A 19,678-nucleotide genomic window follows, 5' to 3' on the forward strand; every position below is an offset into this window, starting at 1 on the left:
AATTTTCTAAGCCTTAAAACTACACAAGATATACCATATTTTATGTATAATAAATGTGCTACAGTATTATGATTACAGAAATAAACTGTACTGTACAATAAAGTCATTTTATTTACCTCTGTGATGGTCGTTAATGGCTTGATGGAATGGAGTGTCCGGTTTCCTGAGCATTAAACACTTGATGAGGAACGTAGCCTTCTTCCACCATCTTGAGGAATGATTCCTTGTAGGTGCTTTTTCTGTGATAATTGTATCTCGTTCTTCATCAATTGTGATCTGTTTAGCTGGGTTGATAGCTTTTTGCATCAAGTGTACAGATGACTTGTGCGGGTTATTTGTGGAGCCTGAACAAAAGTGTGAGAGTGTGAGAATAGTGAGAAAATAGATAGAAAACAGTTAAAATATATGGGATATTTTAACTGTTTTCTATACATTTTAACTGTTTTCTATCCATTTTCCACACACATTATCCACACAGAGAGAGAGAGAGAGAAAAGCGAGAAAATGGATAGAAAACAGTTAAAAGATATGGGATATTTTAACTGTTTTCTATCCATTTTCTCACTATTCTCACACTCTCACACTTTTGTTTTTTTTTTGTTTCAAGCTCTGTCATCTCCCTTTCGTGTGTGTGTGTGTGTGTGTTTTCTCACTGTCTCTTTAATGTTTAACCGCTTAAACCGAAGACGCCATTTTGTTTTTTGGAGAACGGCCTCACTCTCTCTCTGTGTCTGTAACCCACTGCTGCGTTCTTGATCAATCATGTGGTTTTAACCGAAGACTGGGGGCGGGGAATAGAGGACAAACACGGTGGCCACCATTTTCTTGTTAGGAGAACGGGCTCGTTCGTGAACGACACAACACTCATTGTGGCAGCTCCATGTGTATCGCGAAAAATAGTTCGTCGGCCAAGGTAAAATTGTCATAAATGTAACGTTCGTAAACCGAAAAGTTCGTAAGCCAAGGGGTTCGTAAACTGAGGTCTCACTGTACATTGATTTCTAAGCGGCTTTCAAAACTCTCAAGGACACTTTAAAGTCACAGGACAATGTACGTTTATGTTTTGTAGCGTCATAAATTTTGTTAGTTTCTTTTGAATTTTTCTTCTGGGGCTGAGGTTCTGTGCATCTACTTTGGAAAATGATATGCAAATGCACGACCTTATAACGCTCGGGAAAGTCCGAAGCACGAAGCAGGCTTCTGATTGGCTGCCGTGTCGAGTATGCAAATTGACAAACGAAGTGGTTGGTTTTCTTCCTTCAGCGATCGGTATTCGTTGAAATTTTAACCCGGATCCTTTCACAAAACGGTTCGTACAGCCAATAACCACACACGATATCCCCATCGTACTAAAACGCGAAGACTTTCATTCATCAAAACTGAAAATGAAAGGCATAAGCTTACAAAACAATGATTGCACTTGCTGACAACTGTTGTGTTTACTTGGCTATCGGCCTCCCAGAAGTTAGCGGCCGATCACGTGATCATAACAAATGACATCACACTGGCATCTCCTATAACGCTCGGGAAAGTCCGGAACCAGAAAGCAGGCTTCTGATTGGCTGCCATGCCCAGTATGCAAATTGACAAACAAACCGAAATTCCAAAATTTCCAAAACAAAGATTTCAAAATCGAAATAATTCATTCCAATTTCGAAATCTTCATTCAAACGTTTGCTTTATTGTATAAAGAAAAACAAAGAAAGATTTTTTTTTCAAATCAAACGTTTAACGTATATATATATATATATATATATATATATTTGTTTGTTTGCTTTATTGAATAAAGCATATATATATATATATATATATATATATATATATATATATATATATATATACAGTAAAGTCTCGTTATATCGATATTCAAGGGAGTCCGAAAAAATATCGATATAACCGGGACTATCGATATATCCGATATCGATATAACGAGACTTTACTGTATATATATATATATATATGCGCTTTATTCAATAAAGCAAACAAACATATACATTATATACACCAGATTAACTAGAAATTTAGTTCATATACTAAAAGTGTTTGAACACTTTAAAAGTGATATCCAGAGGGACAGCAATGCGGTCTCACTGCAGAGCAAGCCAGCACACTTAGCATAGTCATTGCGCAATCCATGGTGAGGCTTAGGTGGCTGCTGCCTCACCGCTCGCCTCTACTTAGTATTTGAACGGTAAATGTGAAAATTCAGCGATTTTGAAAAAAAAAAAAAATCCAAAAATGGTGAAGTTAAATGGACATGTACTTTAAAGTACAAATCACTAAATAAATATCACTGTTTAATTTATTTTTTCATTTGATATTTCCATGATGACAGGTGAGGCACGGCCTCACCTGCCTTCCCTGACTGCACGTCACTGGTGAATACATGAATACAAGTGCATAGTAAATGCAAACGAACGCAGACAAAAAAACATGGATATGGTCAGTTCAGCATTGTGACCTCACATAATAGAGAAATGCACGCAACTGGAGGTATTAAGGACTTTCAAACCAATTCTGCTCTTTCTTATTTCATCAGATTGAGGCGCTACCCCAATTGGGTGAATTAGTATGCCTTGCCTGACTTCCAGAATTGATAGGGTAAGAGAGGATTTCTTATTCCATTACAAAGAGGGAAGTTTTTAAATTAACATTTCAAGCGGGGAAAAGGGTAGCAGGCTGCCCGAGCCCGCCAAGCTCCCTCTAAATGTCATAATATTAATGAATTGCTATAGACTGAATGCAAATATAGATTACTTTTTTCCTCCCGCCTTTTAATAAGATCTACTTTAATAACTGGCTGATAAAATAGAGGGAAGTAATGGAATGGAAGAAGAGACAACGGGTCAGATGAGGGTGATGAAGTTGACGGATGCCATCTGGGAAGGGCTGAAGCTCTTGAAAACATGAAGGCAAACCAGAGAGTTACTTACACGATTGTAAAATAGTGCAACACCACTAGCTTGCGGTAGTCGAAATTGCACCCACACATTGTGTGAATGGGGTTATAGACTAATGAATCGGTGAAAAGGGGGAAACTGTCCAAAATATGCTCAAAAGAAAGCAATTTTTTAAACATAACATTGAGATGGGATGTGATTGCTGAACTCTGAGTGACCCGCGTTTAGTAATGAAGCTGCAGCACACACTAAATCCTAGTGATCATTTTGCCCTGACGCTTATCCCTGTATAGACCACGGCCCAGGTAAATCATTACAATGACCTATGGAGAAATTCGAACCTGTAATTAAAGACCAGTGAACAATAGACACTAACTTGAAGGGTAACTCAATCTAAAATCTCCCATCAAACACAAACAACGTCGCTTTAGTCAGCCATTTCAAAGTCAAGAAAGAGAAAAACTGTGATGAAAATACATTAAGACGGAAACACAGGATTTCTGGAAGTGACATCCCTATAAAGCAAGCAATCTGAAAATTGAGCAAAATAAAGTTTGTCTCTTCTTTTGCAGCCATAGTGTCCACACTGTCACAGAGTGTGATTTTGTTGTTGTATTTTAGTCACTGGTTTCAAGTTCTTCCACCCCAAGCAAAGGGGTGAAGTCAAGGGACTTCACCATTTTGAAAAAACATTTATACAACCGTTTCTGTCCATCTCAAAGGGCGGGCGGCCATTACAAGAATGCGGTCTTTCAACTGCTTTTTATGATTGTAAAAATGTTTTGGGTTGCTTTCCCCTTCAAGATGTGCTTCATACTGTGTATATAGTGCATGACTGAAGTCATTCGGAAATACAGTTGCACCGGTACCAGTCGTAGTAATGTATCTTAACTCATTCACTGCTATTTCTGAATTTATTTGGGAATTGAAAAGTGTGACGTAGAGCGCCATTCTCAAATTTCTCCGGGTTTTGGTTTTTCTTGCTGGGGTGCCGATAAAGCACTGGTCAGACCTCTAGCAATGTTTTTCCCTTTCATGAGGGGGCAAGATTTGCCTTTCGGCCATGTTAGTGCTTTGTTACAGCTTTAGCGGTTGTTATAGTGCTGTATAAATCAATATGTATGTATTATCATAATAATAATAAATTTCATTAATAAGCACCTTTAAAAACTCTCAAGGACACTTTACAGTCACAGGATATTTTTTCAGCGGGTGAGCAGCAGCAGCCACACGCGCCAGCGTTCACTTAACCCGGAAGTTACATTAAATTAAAAAAAAAAAAAAAAAAATTATAACATATTGTATTTTGTACAGCAGCCCCCATTTCAAGCTCAGATAACTCCAGACCCATATAACTTAGAAATTAACTCTTTTTGTCTGATGAAAGAAGAGTGTCTAAGGTTTCTAACACTGGATTGGATGGATGCCTATGTACACCTAAAACTCAATATTCTGTGGTTCCTGCAATTTCAGTTAAAATGACAAAAACCCTGGCACTGGAGTGGACACATTTTTGCACATCGTCTCGCAGTGAATGAGTTAATAAGGTAAAAAAGTTACAGAATAACATATTTTTTTTAAGGGGGGCAAAAATAAAGTGAAACCGTCCTTTCCAAACCCCGTTACTTCAGGGAAAAAATATATCGTGAATGCGCTCCAGCTCTGTGTCTGACTTTCAGATTGGGCCGATGGAATTGTAAATAGTTCGGCACTGTTGTAAAACGTAATATGCATATAAACCTTTATGTCTCATCCGATTCGGTGTTTGCTATCTTAAAACATGGAAACTTATTTAATGCGTGGGGTTAATCACTCACTCTGACCACTCATGCCATCTAATCGGCAGATGCGTGTTTCTGAATATTATCCTTTATTATAATGCATTCAAACACAATAAATGAGAAACAGTAATATCGCAATATATAATCAACTTTTTATTTTGGTACCCAATCGCTGCAATCACCAAATTTCTGGTGAAATATAATGTTTGCATTCTCATGGATAAAAACATTGGCCGTAGTAGTGTTTTTTTCTTCGATTGTTTAAAGATAAGTGTCATGTTTTGCAACGTGGTGATGGCGGGTGCGGATCCCAAAAAGCAGGCAGGAGGGAGCAGGAGGTTGTGTTTGATAAATTGTATTAAAATAAAGTCAGCAGGAACAAAATCTAAAACATCCAAATCATCTGAACGGAAAAAATACAAAGTATCAAAAGAAACCAAAGATTAAAAGTCCGCCAAGGTTAAACAAACACATGCACTGCACACAATGCATCAAACAACAATGACATTGAACAATTACCCGACACCGAATGGTCGTGCCGGGGGTCCTTTTGAGTGTCACTGATTGGAAAGGACCAGCACCTGTGCAGGTGCAGTCGGGGCCGACAGCGCCCCCGTTGGTCAGCAACCATATCATGACAAAAAGACGTTCAAAAGGTATTTGAAGTAATTTCACTGTAATCTATTTCACTGCTTTACACTGATATTTTTTGTTTTTGTTGTTGAGTTTTTGCTGTGGAGTTGTTTCAGTACGATAATCAAGGTATTTCATGCAGGTACTGTATATGAGCCAAAATCTTGCAATCGTGACAACGCTGGTTGGAAGTCAAACTCATCTGAACACGAGCTCAGCTTCACTGAGCCACAATGACTTGGTGAAGAATGTAGCGTAGGCTGAATCAGACCCATGGGCTTTGCACAGCTTCAGGGCAGAAGACACCTGCACTAAACTAATGGGAGATTCAGGCTTTGCTCTATTGATAAATATGATTGACAGCTTCCATTTGGTCGCACATCTGCCCCTCACTGAACATGTAGACAACTAAAATAGTTAATGTTTCCCTGCAATGTCACCTTGCATTTCTTGCCATCAACTTGATGACTAAAATTTGACTAGACCAGTCATTTGCTTCAGCAGGCATGTGATGACTCAGGCTCGTACAGTAATAGGTAAACCTGCAGGGTATATTTCTGACAGCCACTTGTGCTGGAATCCGTATGAGAATTTGATGCTCTGACAGTTCTCCGTGTCAGAAGCACAGTGTTTCTGAAAGCAAACGGACACGTTTTGATTGAAAAGACAGCTTATTCTCCGTCTAGACAAGTTATGCTTTCAGGTGGAGGTACATCAGGAGGAGAAGTCAAACAAGAAGATGTGTTGTGTTTATGAAGCTCTCAAAGGAAGGCAATAAACTGTCAAACAAATCTTGCGAGTGACTCGCCGTGATGACCCTTAAGGAGACAAGCCTAAAGTCATAACAACAACGACAACATCCGTTAAACCATTCATTCATATAGAAGTGAAAGTTCAAATCGTCATTTTCAGGGACTCGAGATGAGCTTTAGGTTTCTGTTTTTCCTGTTCGAGGGAACGAGAGAAAAATACTGCAAAGGCGCAACAGCAGTGAAGTAAACTGTACGGGTAGTATCTTCTTGATCAACTGGACGTGTTACTTTTTTGCGAAGGGACACGACACTGCATCACAATACATCAGTGTCATTTCTCATAGGCGACAGTTAAACTGGAATCCGCTCAGAGAAACAGGATTTGTGCAGCTTGAGAGAAAACACAAGTGAACCAAGCCGCATTCCAGTATCAGCAGGTTTGTCACACGCGCACACACATACATACAAAGCATTACAAGTGTGATTGACGCCAAACACCAGACACTCTGGATCAGCCTGGGAGCGTGAGAATGCCGAGATGCCGTGTTTGTGAGAGCGGGCCAGCGTGCGTTTGTGCATGCATGCGTTAGCAGCAAAGCTGTGACTAGCTGTGTGTGATGAAAAGCTCCAGATGTTGCCTGCCTTTAATGTGTAATAAAAAGGCCCAGCTGGGGCAAAAAGCAAAGGAGGCCAATGGAAGAGAAAGGAGAGTGGAATGAAGGAAGGAGGGCATTTCTTTAAAAGAAATAATGGAGGGATGAGGTCAGGGTGCGAGTCTTTCTTAAACGGTTCCTACCAGAGGGCAGGCTTAACTCGGGGGGGGGGAGTTCAGGAGTGGGAAAACACTTGGGTAGTGGGGGGCATTTAAAATGAAAATTAGAAAAGAGGGAAACATGGGGAATGAGAAAATAATGCAAGTCCACCTGCATCACGTTCTGGATGAGACTTAATTACCAGAGGAAATACTGTAATGGAAATTGGGAATTTCTCCAATGTGAGACAAATAAAGGTTCACCTCATCTCACCCTCATCCCTGCATTTCAGGGTCAAACTGGCAGCGTCATTAAACCTTTCTAAATGGTTTAGCTGTTTTGAAATGTTTTAATATCCTTGTCATCTTTATGGAAATAAATGTGTGTATGTAATTAGTGATTATTTAAATTCCAATATCATTCCATTGCATAGCTCATTTTGAGCCACACTTGATGAATGCTCAATTTCAAAGTCCTCCACTTCAGTCGTGTTCGACTGTATCAGTAAAAGTATTGTTTTGTACTGGACAAGGACTAATACAACGAATGTAAGTTGGCAATTGTTTGAGTGGGGCCCATTCAGTTAGCCTCGGTTCAGTTCAGCCTCTCATCCAACTAAAAAACACCTCCCAAATCATGATCTACAAGCCAGTATTAATTCAAGTAGTAGAGGCCACTCGACTGTAAGAATGTAGCATATTGATTCAACGTGAAAAATGTGACGTCTCATACAGTTTGAAAGATCATTTGCACAAATCAAAGCCATATTCCCGAACATCAACCGGCAGTAAAGGTCCTCGTATAGTCATCGTGCTGACTTTGGTACCTGGCTTTGTTAGCTTCTTTAGTGACGTCCCAGGCCCATGTGATGAAATTCTGGCTCAGGTAGGAGACAATGGAGTCGGCACACATCATTTGGGAACAGAAGACATTGCTGAGGACACTGTCATCATTGTGGAGGTAGATGGCCAGCAGCTTTCTCTGCAAAGAAGACAACCTGTTCACAAATGCTTCATACGAATTGACCAGTGGTAAAATATGAGTGGTAGAACCACAGATTGGCCGGCAGGTGAAGAGACTGCGTGGCTTCTATTGGGAAAGACAAAGCCACCAATGGCAAATATAACATGCAATCAAGTGGAGAGCGGTGTAAATAAAATCTCTCTCGAGTCATCAAAAATATGGTGAAAACAAAACAGACAGATCACTCTATTTATTTTACAGCAAATGCCAACAGCCTACTCAGGTTTGTAGTGGCAGGGGCAGACAATATTGACGAAGCTCTAAATCCAGAGATATTGACATCATGGTCTAAGCCCAGCATTCTCCCTGCTGACTATCTAATTAAAAAACAAACATACCCACAAGTATAATAAGGTTCTAAAGGACAATGTTGGAAATAATGCTCTCTAAATTACATGTCACTTCTCTTGCAATGAGAAGAACAAATAGAAAAACTCTTGGTTCATTTTTTGCAAACAGGGTGCATCAGAAGGTCCCTTTCTCAGGAGTCGTAATCTAGGCTACATACAACAAAAAGAAGAAAAAAATCTACACAGGGTGTTAAATGTGAAGGAGAGTGAAAGACCAAGTTGTGCTATACTGTGGCCTCTGTAGAATAGGAATGGGAGCGTACTGCTGTGTTTGCTCAACGATTAGCGCTTTAGAATAATCTCCAGGGCTCCTAGAGAGAAGAAGCCGGGGACTCATTCATCGGACCGATTCAACGGCCTGAAAAGATTAAACACTCATGCTGAGAAGACAAGCAAATTCAGTCTTGAGTGAGGAATGAGTTAGAGGGGAGGGTGGACTTTTACAACATGATGGTGGAAAGGGCGGGGGGAAGGGGGCACAACAACACGATACACGCTCAAACGCTGTGATCCCAACACATGCAAACCAAACTCTGTCGCGCCCATCGGCGAAGTACTCACATTTACACACATGCATGCTCAATTAGCGCAAGTGCAAAGACTAATCAAAGTGGTCATTTGGGCTGAACTGCACTCCTTCATCTTGGTTAAACTGTCCGTACCCCTCTGTTCTCCTACTGCTTTCAAGTTGGATCTTTTGTATTGCCTGTTTTAGTGGGGAGGAGCAAATCCCTGTTCAGCTAAATTACTAGGTCCAACCTGAGTTAGAGAGTGAACCTATAGCCTTTCTTCACACCTGCTCACCTAAATCTGAGCTCGCTTGTGTGTGCGTTTATGTGTGTGTGTTTGGTTCAATAGCGGTTTTAAAAATTAACCTGTCTATGGCATTAAAATATGCTGTAACTTGTAACCTTCTGAACAGGAAAGGGGACATTAAATCAATATTACAACTGTTGGACAAGCTATGACATGGCTGGCAATTTCTTAAAAATAACATGAGGTAGAGATAACAGGTGGCCATTACATATCTAACAGCACAGACTGGATTGGATTATCAAACTAATCCCACCGGCACTTGCCAGACACTAAAATATATATAGGGATAAATCATACCATACCATGTGGCAAGAAGAGCGGTTTTTTAAAAATGTGGATGGTGTATAAATGGCAACAGAAAAGAATGAGGTGTTTGGCATGTTATTTGGTGTATCTAAAACTTTTTAGCCAACTGCGAGGACATTATTCAATATTTTTAAATAGCACTCAGGACATGGGAGTAAAACGAAGAACCATATGGGATGCCAGAGAAGACCCGACAGTGATAGTAATACAGATGACTGCAAAGGCCAACGCTTCAAGCGATCAAATGGCTGATCTAATGACCTTGCAGACACTGTGGGAAAACACATCAGGGGATCAATGACCAGCCACACAGGAGGTTTGGTCAAAACATCTGACATTGCACAAACGGAAACATCGTCAATTTTTAATCTCTAAATCTCCCAACTAATCTTACCGGTTTTGGATTCCATGCTTAGAAGATGGCTTCTTTAAAACATCTTTGTGGCTGAATGAATACAGCTATTTATTATTCAGTGTCTTGTGACTCTTTCACATATTGAATCAAGACAGAGTAGCTTGTGATTCAGAGCACTACATTTTATGCATATATGTATGCATCAAGATCCCAGATGCCATCTTGGTTGTGCTCTTTCCCCTTGACTCTGACAGGCTATTGCCGGGTTCTAAAGCGGGTACTTGGCAGAGATAAATCCCTGAATTCCCCACTCCAGCAAGCTATGAATTTTGATGTGTCTTTGTGTGTGGCAGACCGCGGAGGTGTGGCGAGCAGAGGCGAGAGGGGTTAGAATGATTAACCGCTGCGTTGATGTGGATTTAGCGGGGATGGTGGTTAGCGATGGGTGGCCTCTCCCTCTGTTCACTCTGACTAACCGTTGATCCCCATGAGGGCTCAGCTCGGCTCTGCGGCCCAGAGCATTTTCATTAAGGATGGATTGAGTGCATCTCAACAGCCATGCGCCTCCATCAAACACACAACTTCAGAAACACTTCTTCAAATGTAGTGTTTTGCTTAGTGATTAGCCTTTCCCAGAGTGCCACTGATTCCTCTTGTTATAATCCCAGTGTGCATTTCCAGTTCAGCTCATTGCCATAATGAAGGAAGTTTGTTCTGAGACTAGGACACAAAAATGGAGGCAGAAACCTTTGGATGGATGGCAGATGTAGTAATACAATCATGCGCATATGGAAGCAAACTACCAAACATCAGTTTGGTGGCCTGGTGTCTCGGATGGTTGTGACAAAAGAGGACAAACAAAGGGGAGCTCAAAAAGCTTCTGTTTTCTTCCAAAATTCTTTGCACATATCCATCTTCTCCAAAGCCACTCTAACCACAGCACAGTTGGCAGGCTAACTCAAGCCTCCCCCAGACTTAAAAAAAAACAAAATTGAAATTGGTTTTGAACCCCGTGTGGTTGTGAGTGCAGTACAGAGAGGGTGAGCACTAGGGAGAAGGTGGCCATATTGCACCCGCTTAGGAGAAGGGATCAGCCGCGAAGCAGATGAAATGCTAAAATTCTGTTGTTGTTTTTATCTCAAACCGCCACTGTCACCATATTTACTTCTGTCCGCTGTGACTGATTGCTCTTTCTGCACACCTCAAATGTTGTGCTTTTCCACCACCCCTTGTTCGCTTGCTGTGTACCGGTTGATCTGAACTCCCTTAAAGGAGAACCAACGTCACTTTTTTGTTTCCTAAATGACATCAGAAAAACGTTTTATCGTATCTAAAATACCCAAAACACGCAGTATGATATTTTTAGTCAAATGCAAAACACCAATAAAAATTAATGTGTCTAAAAAGTACTTCAATTTGAAACCGGAAGTGGCCAGTTTCAGAAGGTCCCGTCCCCATGTTCGTGGTGTCACGGCAAGACGTCTTGCCTTGCTCGAGAATCAAAACAATGGCTTCATATTTGGAGAATATGCTTTCTTGTTAGTCATCCAGTAATGAATATGATTCAAATAGTTCTGAAGAGGAAAGCATACATGTTTGCAATCGATTAAAGAATTTATTCCGTGTCATTTTGAGGGGGGAAATGTAGCACCGAATGTGTGTCATCTGGGTGGGGAAAAGAGGTAGAAGAGGGTGACAATGCTCCATGGAAAGCTCCGCGGAAACGGGCTGATTAATTCCTTTCAATTTTTGTCAGTGAATATCAAATAGATGCTCGGTGCCACACACAAGGATTCACCATCGCGTTATTTATGTGTTTTCCTTCTAATTTCGCCATCAACACGAAGTTTTCAGACCAAACAAAGTATTGCAAAATGCATTGAGGTGATGTAAGGTATGTCCTTTCTCGCTGAGGGGCGTTCCTTCAGTGACGTAGGGTAAGGACTCGTCACCAATTCAAGAACAAGACTTCCGGAATATTCAGTGCGAGTCTTAAAACGTAAAATATAGCTATATGCAGTGGAATCTTTGTAAAATACGCTCAGTAGAAGTCATTTGAAGCCATTTTACAAATTATGGACACAACTTGTCCGGAGACGTCGGTTGTCCTTTCACATCTTGCTGTGTCCTCACTGTCTAATGAGTGTAATCCACAGAAAAACTGTCAATTGATACGTGCCGAAAAACACAAGGGAGGAAAGTGGACATCTATAAATAAAGCTTTGGAGCCGGGGTGAACATTGGATGTTTTTGGTGAAATTCTAATCTATTATGCAACAGAGCCATGGCCACACTGAATTACTTTGCAAGTGAGCCACAGTTTGGATGGTGTCTATCACCGGTTTTTCACAAACGTCTTGTGCCGGTCCCAATCCCGGATAAATACAGAGGCTTGTGTCAGGAAGGGCAGCCGACATAAAAGCTTGGCCAAAACAAACGTGCAAATCAAACCTCTGAAGATGGAGGATAGTGATTCACTGTGGCGATCCCTTGAAGGGAAAAGCCGAAAGGAAAAGAAGATACAGATACTTCAGTTTACGAACCCCTTGGCTTACGAACTTTTCGGTTTACGACCGTTAAATTTATCCAAATCTTACCTTGGCATACGAACTATTTTTCGGGATATACGCGGAGCTGCCACAATGAGTGATGTGTCGTTCGCGAACAAGCCGTTCTCCTAACAAGAAAATGGCAGCCGGCTTGTTTTGGTCCACTATTCCCCGGCCCCAGTCGTCGGTTAAAGCCATGTGATTGGTCAAAAACTCAGCAGTGAGGAGGGGTTTACAGACAGAGAGAGAGTGAAGCCATTCTCCGAAAATGAAAATGGCTGCCACGTGATTGGTCAAGAACGCAGCAGTGAGGGCATTAAAGAGACAGGCAGACGACAGAGAGTGACAAAAAGGATAGAAAACCGTGAAATTTGGACTCCTTTAAACTTTGATAGTTCAAAGGCAGAATGTAGACTGCAAGGTTAAAATTCCCATCAATCAGGCTCCACAAATAACCCGCACAAGCCATCTGTACACTAAAAAGCTATCAACCCAGCTAAACAGAACACAATTGATGAGGAACTAGGTAAAATTATCGCAGAGAAAGCACCTACAAGGGATCATTCCTCAAGATGGTGAAAGAAGAAGGCTACGTTCCTCATCAAGTGTTTAATGCTGATGAAATTCCATCAAGCCATCACAAAGGTAAATAAAATGACTTTATTATACAGTACAGTTTATTTATTTAATTATAATACCATAGCAGATTTATTATACATAAAATAAGGTATATTTTGTGTAGTTTCTTCGTAAGCCAAGGTATCACTGTATGTTTTTGAAGCCGATACTAATTGAGGCACACCTTTCATCTTCTAAAGTAAATGTTGCGCTTAGCTTTAATTAATAATAGACATTAATTTAGACATTATGATGAGAGGAGATAACCTTATTCTTTCATTCATCTTCCAGACAGTTTTATCCTCACGAGGATTGCAGGGTTGTGGGGGGTGCCGGAGTGTATCCCAGACAGTTCACAGAGAAAAACACCCATTGGTGCTCACACTCACACCTAGAGACAATTTCAAGTGTTCAATCAGCCTGCCACGCATGTTTTTGGAATGTGGGAGGAAACCGGAAGACCCGGAGAAAGCCCACGCAGGCCTGGGAGAACATGCAAACTCCACACAGGGAGGCCCGATCGGGATTTGAATTGAAGTCGGCGCGCTAAGCACACGACTACCGCCCTACTTTTATTCATTTATTCGTTATTATTATTACTTTTGTTATTAATGTTAATATTACTGCTGTGATGCATAGCTATTACAATGGGCAATACGTGACTGAAAACAGTTATCAAACTTACTTCTCTGGCTTTGCCATAGAAGGACTCTTGAGACGCTGCCTCCAAAGACCCAATGAAAAACATTGGGTGGTTTTCTCCATACCTGCAGGAAACACACATAGTATAAAAACAGATTGTTGCACGCTCACAGTCAATGGCCTATTACTATACTATGACTATATTGGGTTCGAATGGCAAACACACAACGCTGAGCTCACCTTGAAGAAAATTCAGCAGTAAAGTGCAGTAAGGCATCAGCTTCGTTCTCACTATTCTCTGGCACTGCAGGGGTAAAATCAATTACACGGTCAGCCTGAGGGTGTGCAGTCAAAGCTTCAGCACAGTAGTTCAAACTCCCATGACCAAAAAAAAGCATTTTCTTCAAACTGTCTAACAACAGTCCTGCACATACTCATTGGCGTTTTCCGACAGCCGGAGGCACCCGTTCCGAACATCTCTGAATCATCCACTCCAAACTCTGACGCGTCCTCAAAATCGTCCCCGTCACTGTCGCTGATCATGTGGACATCTGTGCACTGCGAATGTAAATGATTCATTTTAATAAATGTCAATAACAGAGAAAATGAGTCCAAACATATCAGGAGAGCACTCGCATACTGTGTGTACCCTCAGTGGCCATTTAAAAAATGTCACAAAGAAAGAATAGGGAATGAAACCAACATTTCTGAAGATACAAAAAGGAGAGAAGTAGCAGTACCTTACATCACAGGAGTTTCTGAAAAACTACAAAGAGTCCTTTGGCAACACAAAATTCCTACTTATTTCAAACCAATAAACACTTTAAGGCAAAAATTAGTGCATCCAAAAGACAGGCTGCCAAATGAAAAACAAAGTAATGTAGTTTATTCAATACACTGTAAGAATGAAAATTGTAAAGAGCAGTACATTGGGGAGACTAAACAAATTCTCAAAAAAAGACTATCAACATCGCAGGGATAATACTAGTGGGTCTCAATCGGCAGTACATACGCACCTAAAAGCTAGCAACCACTCATTTGACGACAATGAGGTTAACATCTTAGCGAAATAACAGATGGTTTGAAAGGGGAGTAAAAGAAGCGATTTTCATGAAACAGCTAAATCCTGCACTAAACCGATATGGTGGGGTGAGGTTCAATTTGGATCGTTCGTACAACAGCCTACTTAGGCAACACAGGATTAGTAATGCGGTGATACCGGAGGAAGTGGAGCAATCAGGCCAGTCGTTAGTCAGAACAATAAGAACAATCAGTGGAGCCGCAGGGAGTAGTCATCTGCTCCCCCCAACCTGAGAGCAGGGATCTATCATAGCAGAGTCCGGCACCACCATGTCTGGACAGTAGGGATAGATATATCGGGCCTAAATTACCAGTTAGAATTTAGTTTGCTGACGAAGTTTCTTGGATAAGAAGCGAAACGTCCGACACATTATCTTTTTCCTGTTTTTTTAGTTTGTGTATATACACAAACAGAACAAAGGAGGAATGTAAACAAAGTACAATTTCCATGTGTGTGCGTGTGCGTGCTTGTGTGAGTAAAAATCTAAATACCTCTTCTGTGGGTTCTGGAGCATTGGCTGGTGAGGACCTTCGACAAACAGTGAGGTGATGGCAGGGATAGGTGATGCCAGAGGCAGCAAGCGTTATCTAAGACAGGAAATAAAAAGCCATTCATTGACACCTTAACATAGACCTCGCAAAGTTCAGCCTGTCTGCCTTTAGTGAAAATAAAGCCAAATACTCTATAAGGTATGAGGTACTCTAGTTCGGAGGCAGCACTTTAATTTTAATGTGCTATATGGAGCAAGACCAGCGACTTGTGTTGTTGCCAACTTAACGTTGCTGTGATAATAAGCAACTTATTCTGACCACCCCTCTAGTGCCTTTTTCCAAGGGTGGGGTGGGGGGGGGGGTAAACTGTGATGGTGCCAACTGTGGTTCTCATGTAAGCAACTTTTTTACATAATGCATAGAGGTGGGAAGAAAGAGTCCCTTGCGATTAGTACACATCATGTTAGCACCATTTAATGGATGGATGGATGGAATTCATTAAATGTAATATGGAAGACAATTTTGAGGAGCGTGTTGGTGTGGCCTTTCGAAAACAAACACTCCAGGTTCTCACATAGCCCATTTGGAAAATGAATTGCTCACCTTAGACTTAGTGTAATTCTTGATAGAACACGTAATTCATTGTAAATAAAAAGGAGATGGTAGCTAAGAACTTGGTGATGATCATTTGAGTCGGTTTTATTCAAATTTGATGGAGGGATCAAAAGTATAAGCAGCAAATGTCTGCAAAAACCGCTCCAGATGAGTAACAAAAGATCAGAAAATTATCAAATAATTTGAATGAAATGACAGTGACATAAAAAACTGCAGACGAATGAACAGTCAAATCCAAAGTCAGGACTGAAAATGTCAGAATGCAGTAGGGACTCATTACAAATGGTACCTGCAGGCTTAGGCCCAAGGGACATCAACAATATGAGCCGTACAAAGCAGAGTGAAACCAGAGACACCTGCTTTTAAAAAGCGATGTGATTGGAGATTAATTGCCATCGTATAACAATGTGGGGACACAACACAAAAAAGGAAAAAAGAAATCTAGTCAATATTTCCTCAACAAGATAACATCTTAATTGCCGTCAACAAAACCCATTAACAGCATGACTGGCAGTGCTATCTTTCCATCTCTTATAACCTGAATGATACCATTGTCCAAGCGATAAAACACTATATTCACTGACATGTGCAAATTGTGCAAGAGAAAGTGAATACAGAGGCCCAGATGCAGACTCTTTTTTTTCTGGGAGAGTGAACTTCTAAAAAACAGGACCGAGTCAGGGCATGCGGGCTGTGCGCAGTGGAAGAAAAGAGGCAGAGGAGTTGCTCGTCCCCTGCAGAGGTGCTGTGATCTATTCGGACACACAAAGAGCAGCTGGACATGTTTGAATCAGGACACGATTACATGCAACGATAATTGAGTCTGAAAAGGCCTGCACAGACAGCGGGAGTGTGTGCGTGTTTCTCTTAAAAAGAGAGTGGTTGTTTAGGCAGGTCTACAATTCAATGGCAAAAGAGAACACAATGACCACTCAAGCGTGTCAGCTACATTAAACTATTGGTCTGTTTTGTGGTGTACTCGACAAGATTAAAGAGACATTTTGATACAATTCCAAGGTAAAGTACAACATCTTCGGACGCCTCTCAAATGAGAGTGGGTAGTTGCTGAAAATTTCAGGCGTAGAAAGCTGATTGCAGAATACAGCTCTTAAAAAATTGTGATAACAATTGGTGTGTTAAAATTGAAAAACCACAAATTTGATTGTACTGAAATACACATTCATTTAAAGGACAACCGACGTCACTTTTTTGTTTCTTCACTGACATCAGAAAAACATTTTGTAGCATCTAAAATACCCAAAACACGCAGGATGATATTTTTATTCAAATGCAAAACACAAATAAAAATGACTTAAAGTGTCCAAAATCTGCAAAAAAATTGAGCTGTGAATTGGGAATTTCCACAGGCTGATAAATTCCTTATATGGAGCTTGGTCGCCCTCTTCTGGCTCTTTTTGGTGCAACATGACGTTTTCAGACTAAACAAGCACAGCAAAATGCATTGACGTGATGGAAGGACTGATACAATGTGTCCTTTTTTTCGGCCAGGGGCGTTCCTTCAGTGACATCACGTACGGACTCGTCACCAACTCAAAAACAAGACTTCCAGAATATTCAGCGCGAGTATTAAAATGTAAAATATAGCTAACTGCGGTGGAATCTTTGTAAAATACGCTCAGTAGAAGTCATTTGAAGCCATTTTACAAATGGACACAACTTGACCGGAGGCGTCGGTTGACATCTCCGGACAAGTTGTACTAAATAACTTCTACTGAGCGTATTTTACAAAGATTCCACAGCATATAGCTTTCTTTTACGTTTTAAGACTCGCGCAGAATATTCAGGAAGTCTTGTTTTCGAGTTGATGACGATACCTGACGTGACGTCACGTCTGGAACGCCTCTTACCGAGAAAGCGTCACACAATACATTTTGGGTACTTTGTTTGGTCTGAAAACTTTGTGTTGATGGCGAAATTAGAAGGAAAAAACATAAATAACGTGATGGTGAATCGTTGTGTGTTGCACCAAGATGACTATTTGATACTAGTTGACACAAATTCCCAGCAGACAAATCAGCCCATTTCCAACAAACATTGGGCGCCATCTTGTGCATTTTCTGGGCCCTACACTGGAGTCCAGACGCCTCACAATGAGACGGAAGGACTACTTTGATCGATTGCAAATATTTATGCTTTCCTCTACAGAACTATTTGAATCATATTCATAACTGGATGAGTAACAAGAAAGCATTTTCTCGGAATCTGAAGCCATTGTTTTGATTCTCGAGCAAGGCAAGACGTCCTGGTGTGACATCACGAACAGGGGGGCGGGACCTCCTGAAACTGAAACTTTCTGAGGTCATTTTTAAGTAGTTTTGGGACACTTTATAAGTCATTTTGATTGGAGTTTTACATTTGACTAAAAATATCAGCCTGCGTGTTTTGGGTATTTTAGATGCTATAAAACATTTTTCTGATGTCAGTTAGGAAACCAAAAAAAAATGGTGTCGGTTGTCCTTTAAGTTCCATGTCAAAAGTAAAAAACAAAACATAGCCTAACATATATTTATCGTTAAAACAGTCATCATTTAAGAGCTGTCGTCTGTAAATCATATTTGAAATATCCTTCCGGACAGTGTGTGTTGGAAGAGTGAAATGGCCAAAATTGAAAATGAAAAAAAAAAATGCTTTACTGTGCTCCGCGCATAAAAACACACTTTTGGATGTGGTCAAGAGGAGATAAAGTTGGTTCACATACCAGGGCCCACCAAAACTGTTCAAGTACAAAAATAACTCCCGTTCACTTGACTGTCGTGTTGTGTTTCTGATGGAAAAAGGCAAATCAGATTGTGTTTCTGGCGCATTACCAATTTGTAGTGAGTGTACCGGAGTGAAAGCATCACAACTCAGGAACACCAACGAAGAACACTTAACTGGATTGGCTTATATTTGCTCATGTAACATAACTCCAGCTTGGTTAGCACTCTGGGCATGAAATAAATGTGCAATTCATATTGCTCCATGCCTAAAGTGATGGAAAAGGATTTGTCATAGGTAAATGTATGAAGGGTTTATTGACAAAAATAATACAAAATAAATAGGGCCACAAGACTGAGTGGAGAGGTGAACTACAAGTGGGAGAAAGAGATGATGTTGCCGTTGAGACATAAAGGGTCTGAAGGACATGAGTGGCAATCAAATATGAGAATCTTAACAGCGGCCATTGAGAGGATCTACGTAAACCCTTTATCACACTACTCACAATGATGGGCTTTGGTTTGAGTACGGCATGAGTGTATAAATAAAGTTGATGAGGTCCTCTGTTAAAAAACAGCCAGCGGGCATTGGGGGCTGACATGGATGCAACATTGGGAGTGAAGAGCTTCTCAATCCCCTTCCTCGCTTTGACCCCATGGCTTCTCCTGATGTTGAGGTACACAAGTGCAGCTTGAAGGCTCAGTGGTAAAATGTGGAAACAAGGCTGAAGCGCCGCAGGGCATGAGAGGATGGGGTGACAAGGTTAACCCCCCATGCCCACCCCCACAAATTGGCTTCTCCCACATCTACTCACAAAAGGATCCGGCTCCTCTTTTTGGATTCTTTTAATTAACACTTGCATTGAGGCTCCAAGCATTCAGGGGCCAATACAAGAAAAATGTTTTCTCTCTCTCTCTCATCTTTCTCACACCCCATCTCTCTCTCAGCCTCCCTCCAATCGTGTTACCTCTTTCGCCCTGCACTATTTTCCTATCTTTCTTTTTGTTCCTTCATTCTTTCTGTTGTCTCCCTTGCGTACACACTGTTTGGATTAGGGAGCTTGGCAGTTATAAAATAATGGCTGCTGATAGCTGTGCTAATGGTAGTTCCATCTTATTCTGCAATTTTTTAATGGTATGATTAAAGGACAGGAGGGTTGTGGGGCGGGGGGGGGGGGGGGGGGGGGGGGGGGGGGGGGAGTGGGTCATTAAAAAATGTCAGTTAAAGTGGATGAAACTGAAATATGGGTCACAAGTTCTATTCGATGGGTGATGTGCAGCCTCCATGTTGCCTTTC

General features: G+C 41.0%; 1 protein-coding gene across 1 annotated transcript in view; it reads right to left on the bottom strand.

Moving 5' to 3' along the window:
- The window catches only part of faf1 (Fas associated factor 1), an 80,956-nt gene that overhangs the window by 22,416 nt on the left and 38,862 nt on the right, over positions 1–19,678 (bottom strand). The window contains exons 9-13 of the mRNA XM_089000571.1: positions 15,050–15,145; positions 13,912–14,035; positions 13,718–13,781; positions 13,521–13,602; positions 7,645–7,799 (exon numbers count right to left, since the gene is read on the bottom strand). Of these exons, the coding sequence (XP_088856697.1) occupies positions 7,645–7,799; positions 13,521–13,602; positions 13,718–13,781; positions 13,912–14,035; positions 15,050–15,145 (521 nt within the window). The remainder of the gene's footprint in view (positions 1–7,644; positions 7,800–13,520; positions 13,603–13,717; positions 13,782–13,911; positions 14,036–15,049; positions 15,146–19,678) is intronic.

This window comes from Hippocampus bargibanti, linkage group LG07 (genome assembly GCF_051943395.1).
Source record: "Hippocampus bargibanti isolate YZ-2025 linkage group LG07, ASM5194339v1, whole genome shotgun sequence".
Classification (NCBI taxonomy): Eukaryota; Metazoa; Chordata; class Actinopteri; order Syngnathiformes; family Syngnathidae; genus Hippocampus; species Hippocampus bargibanti.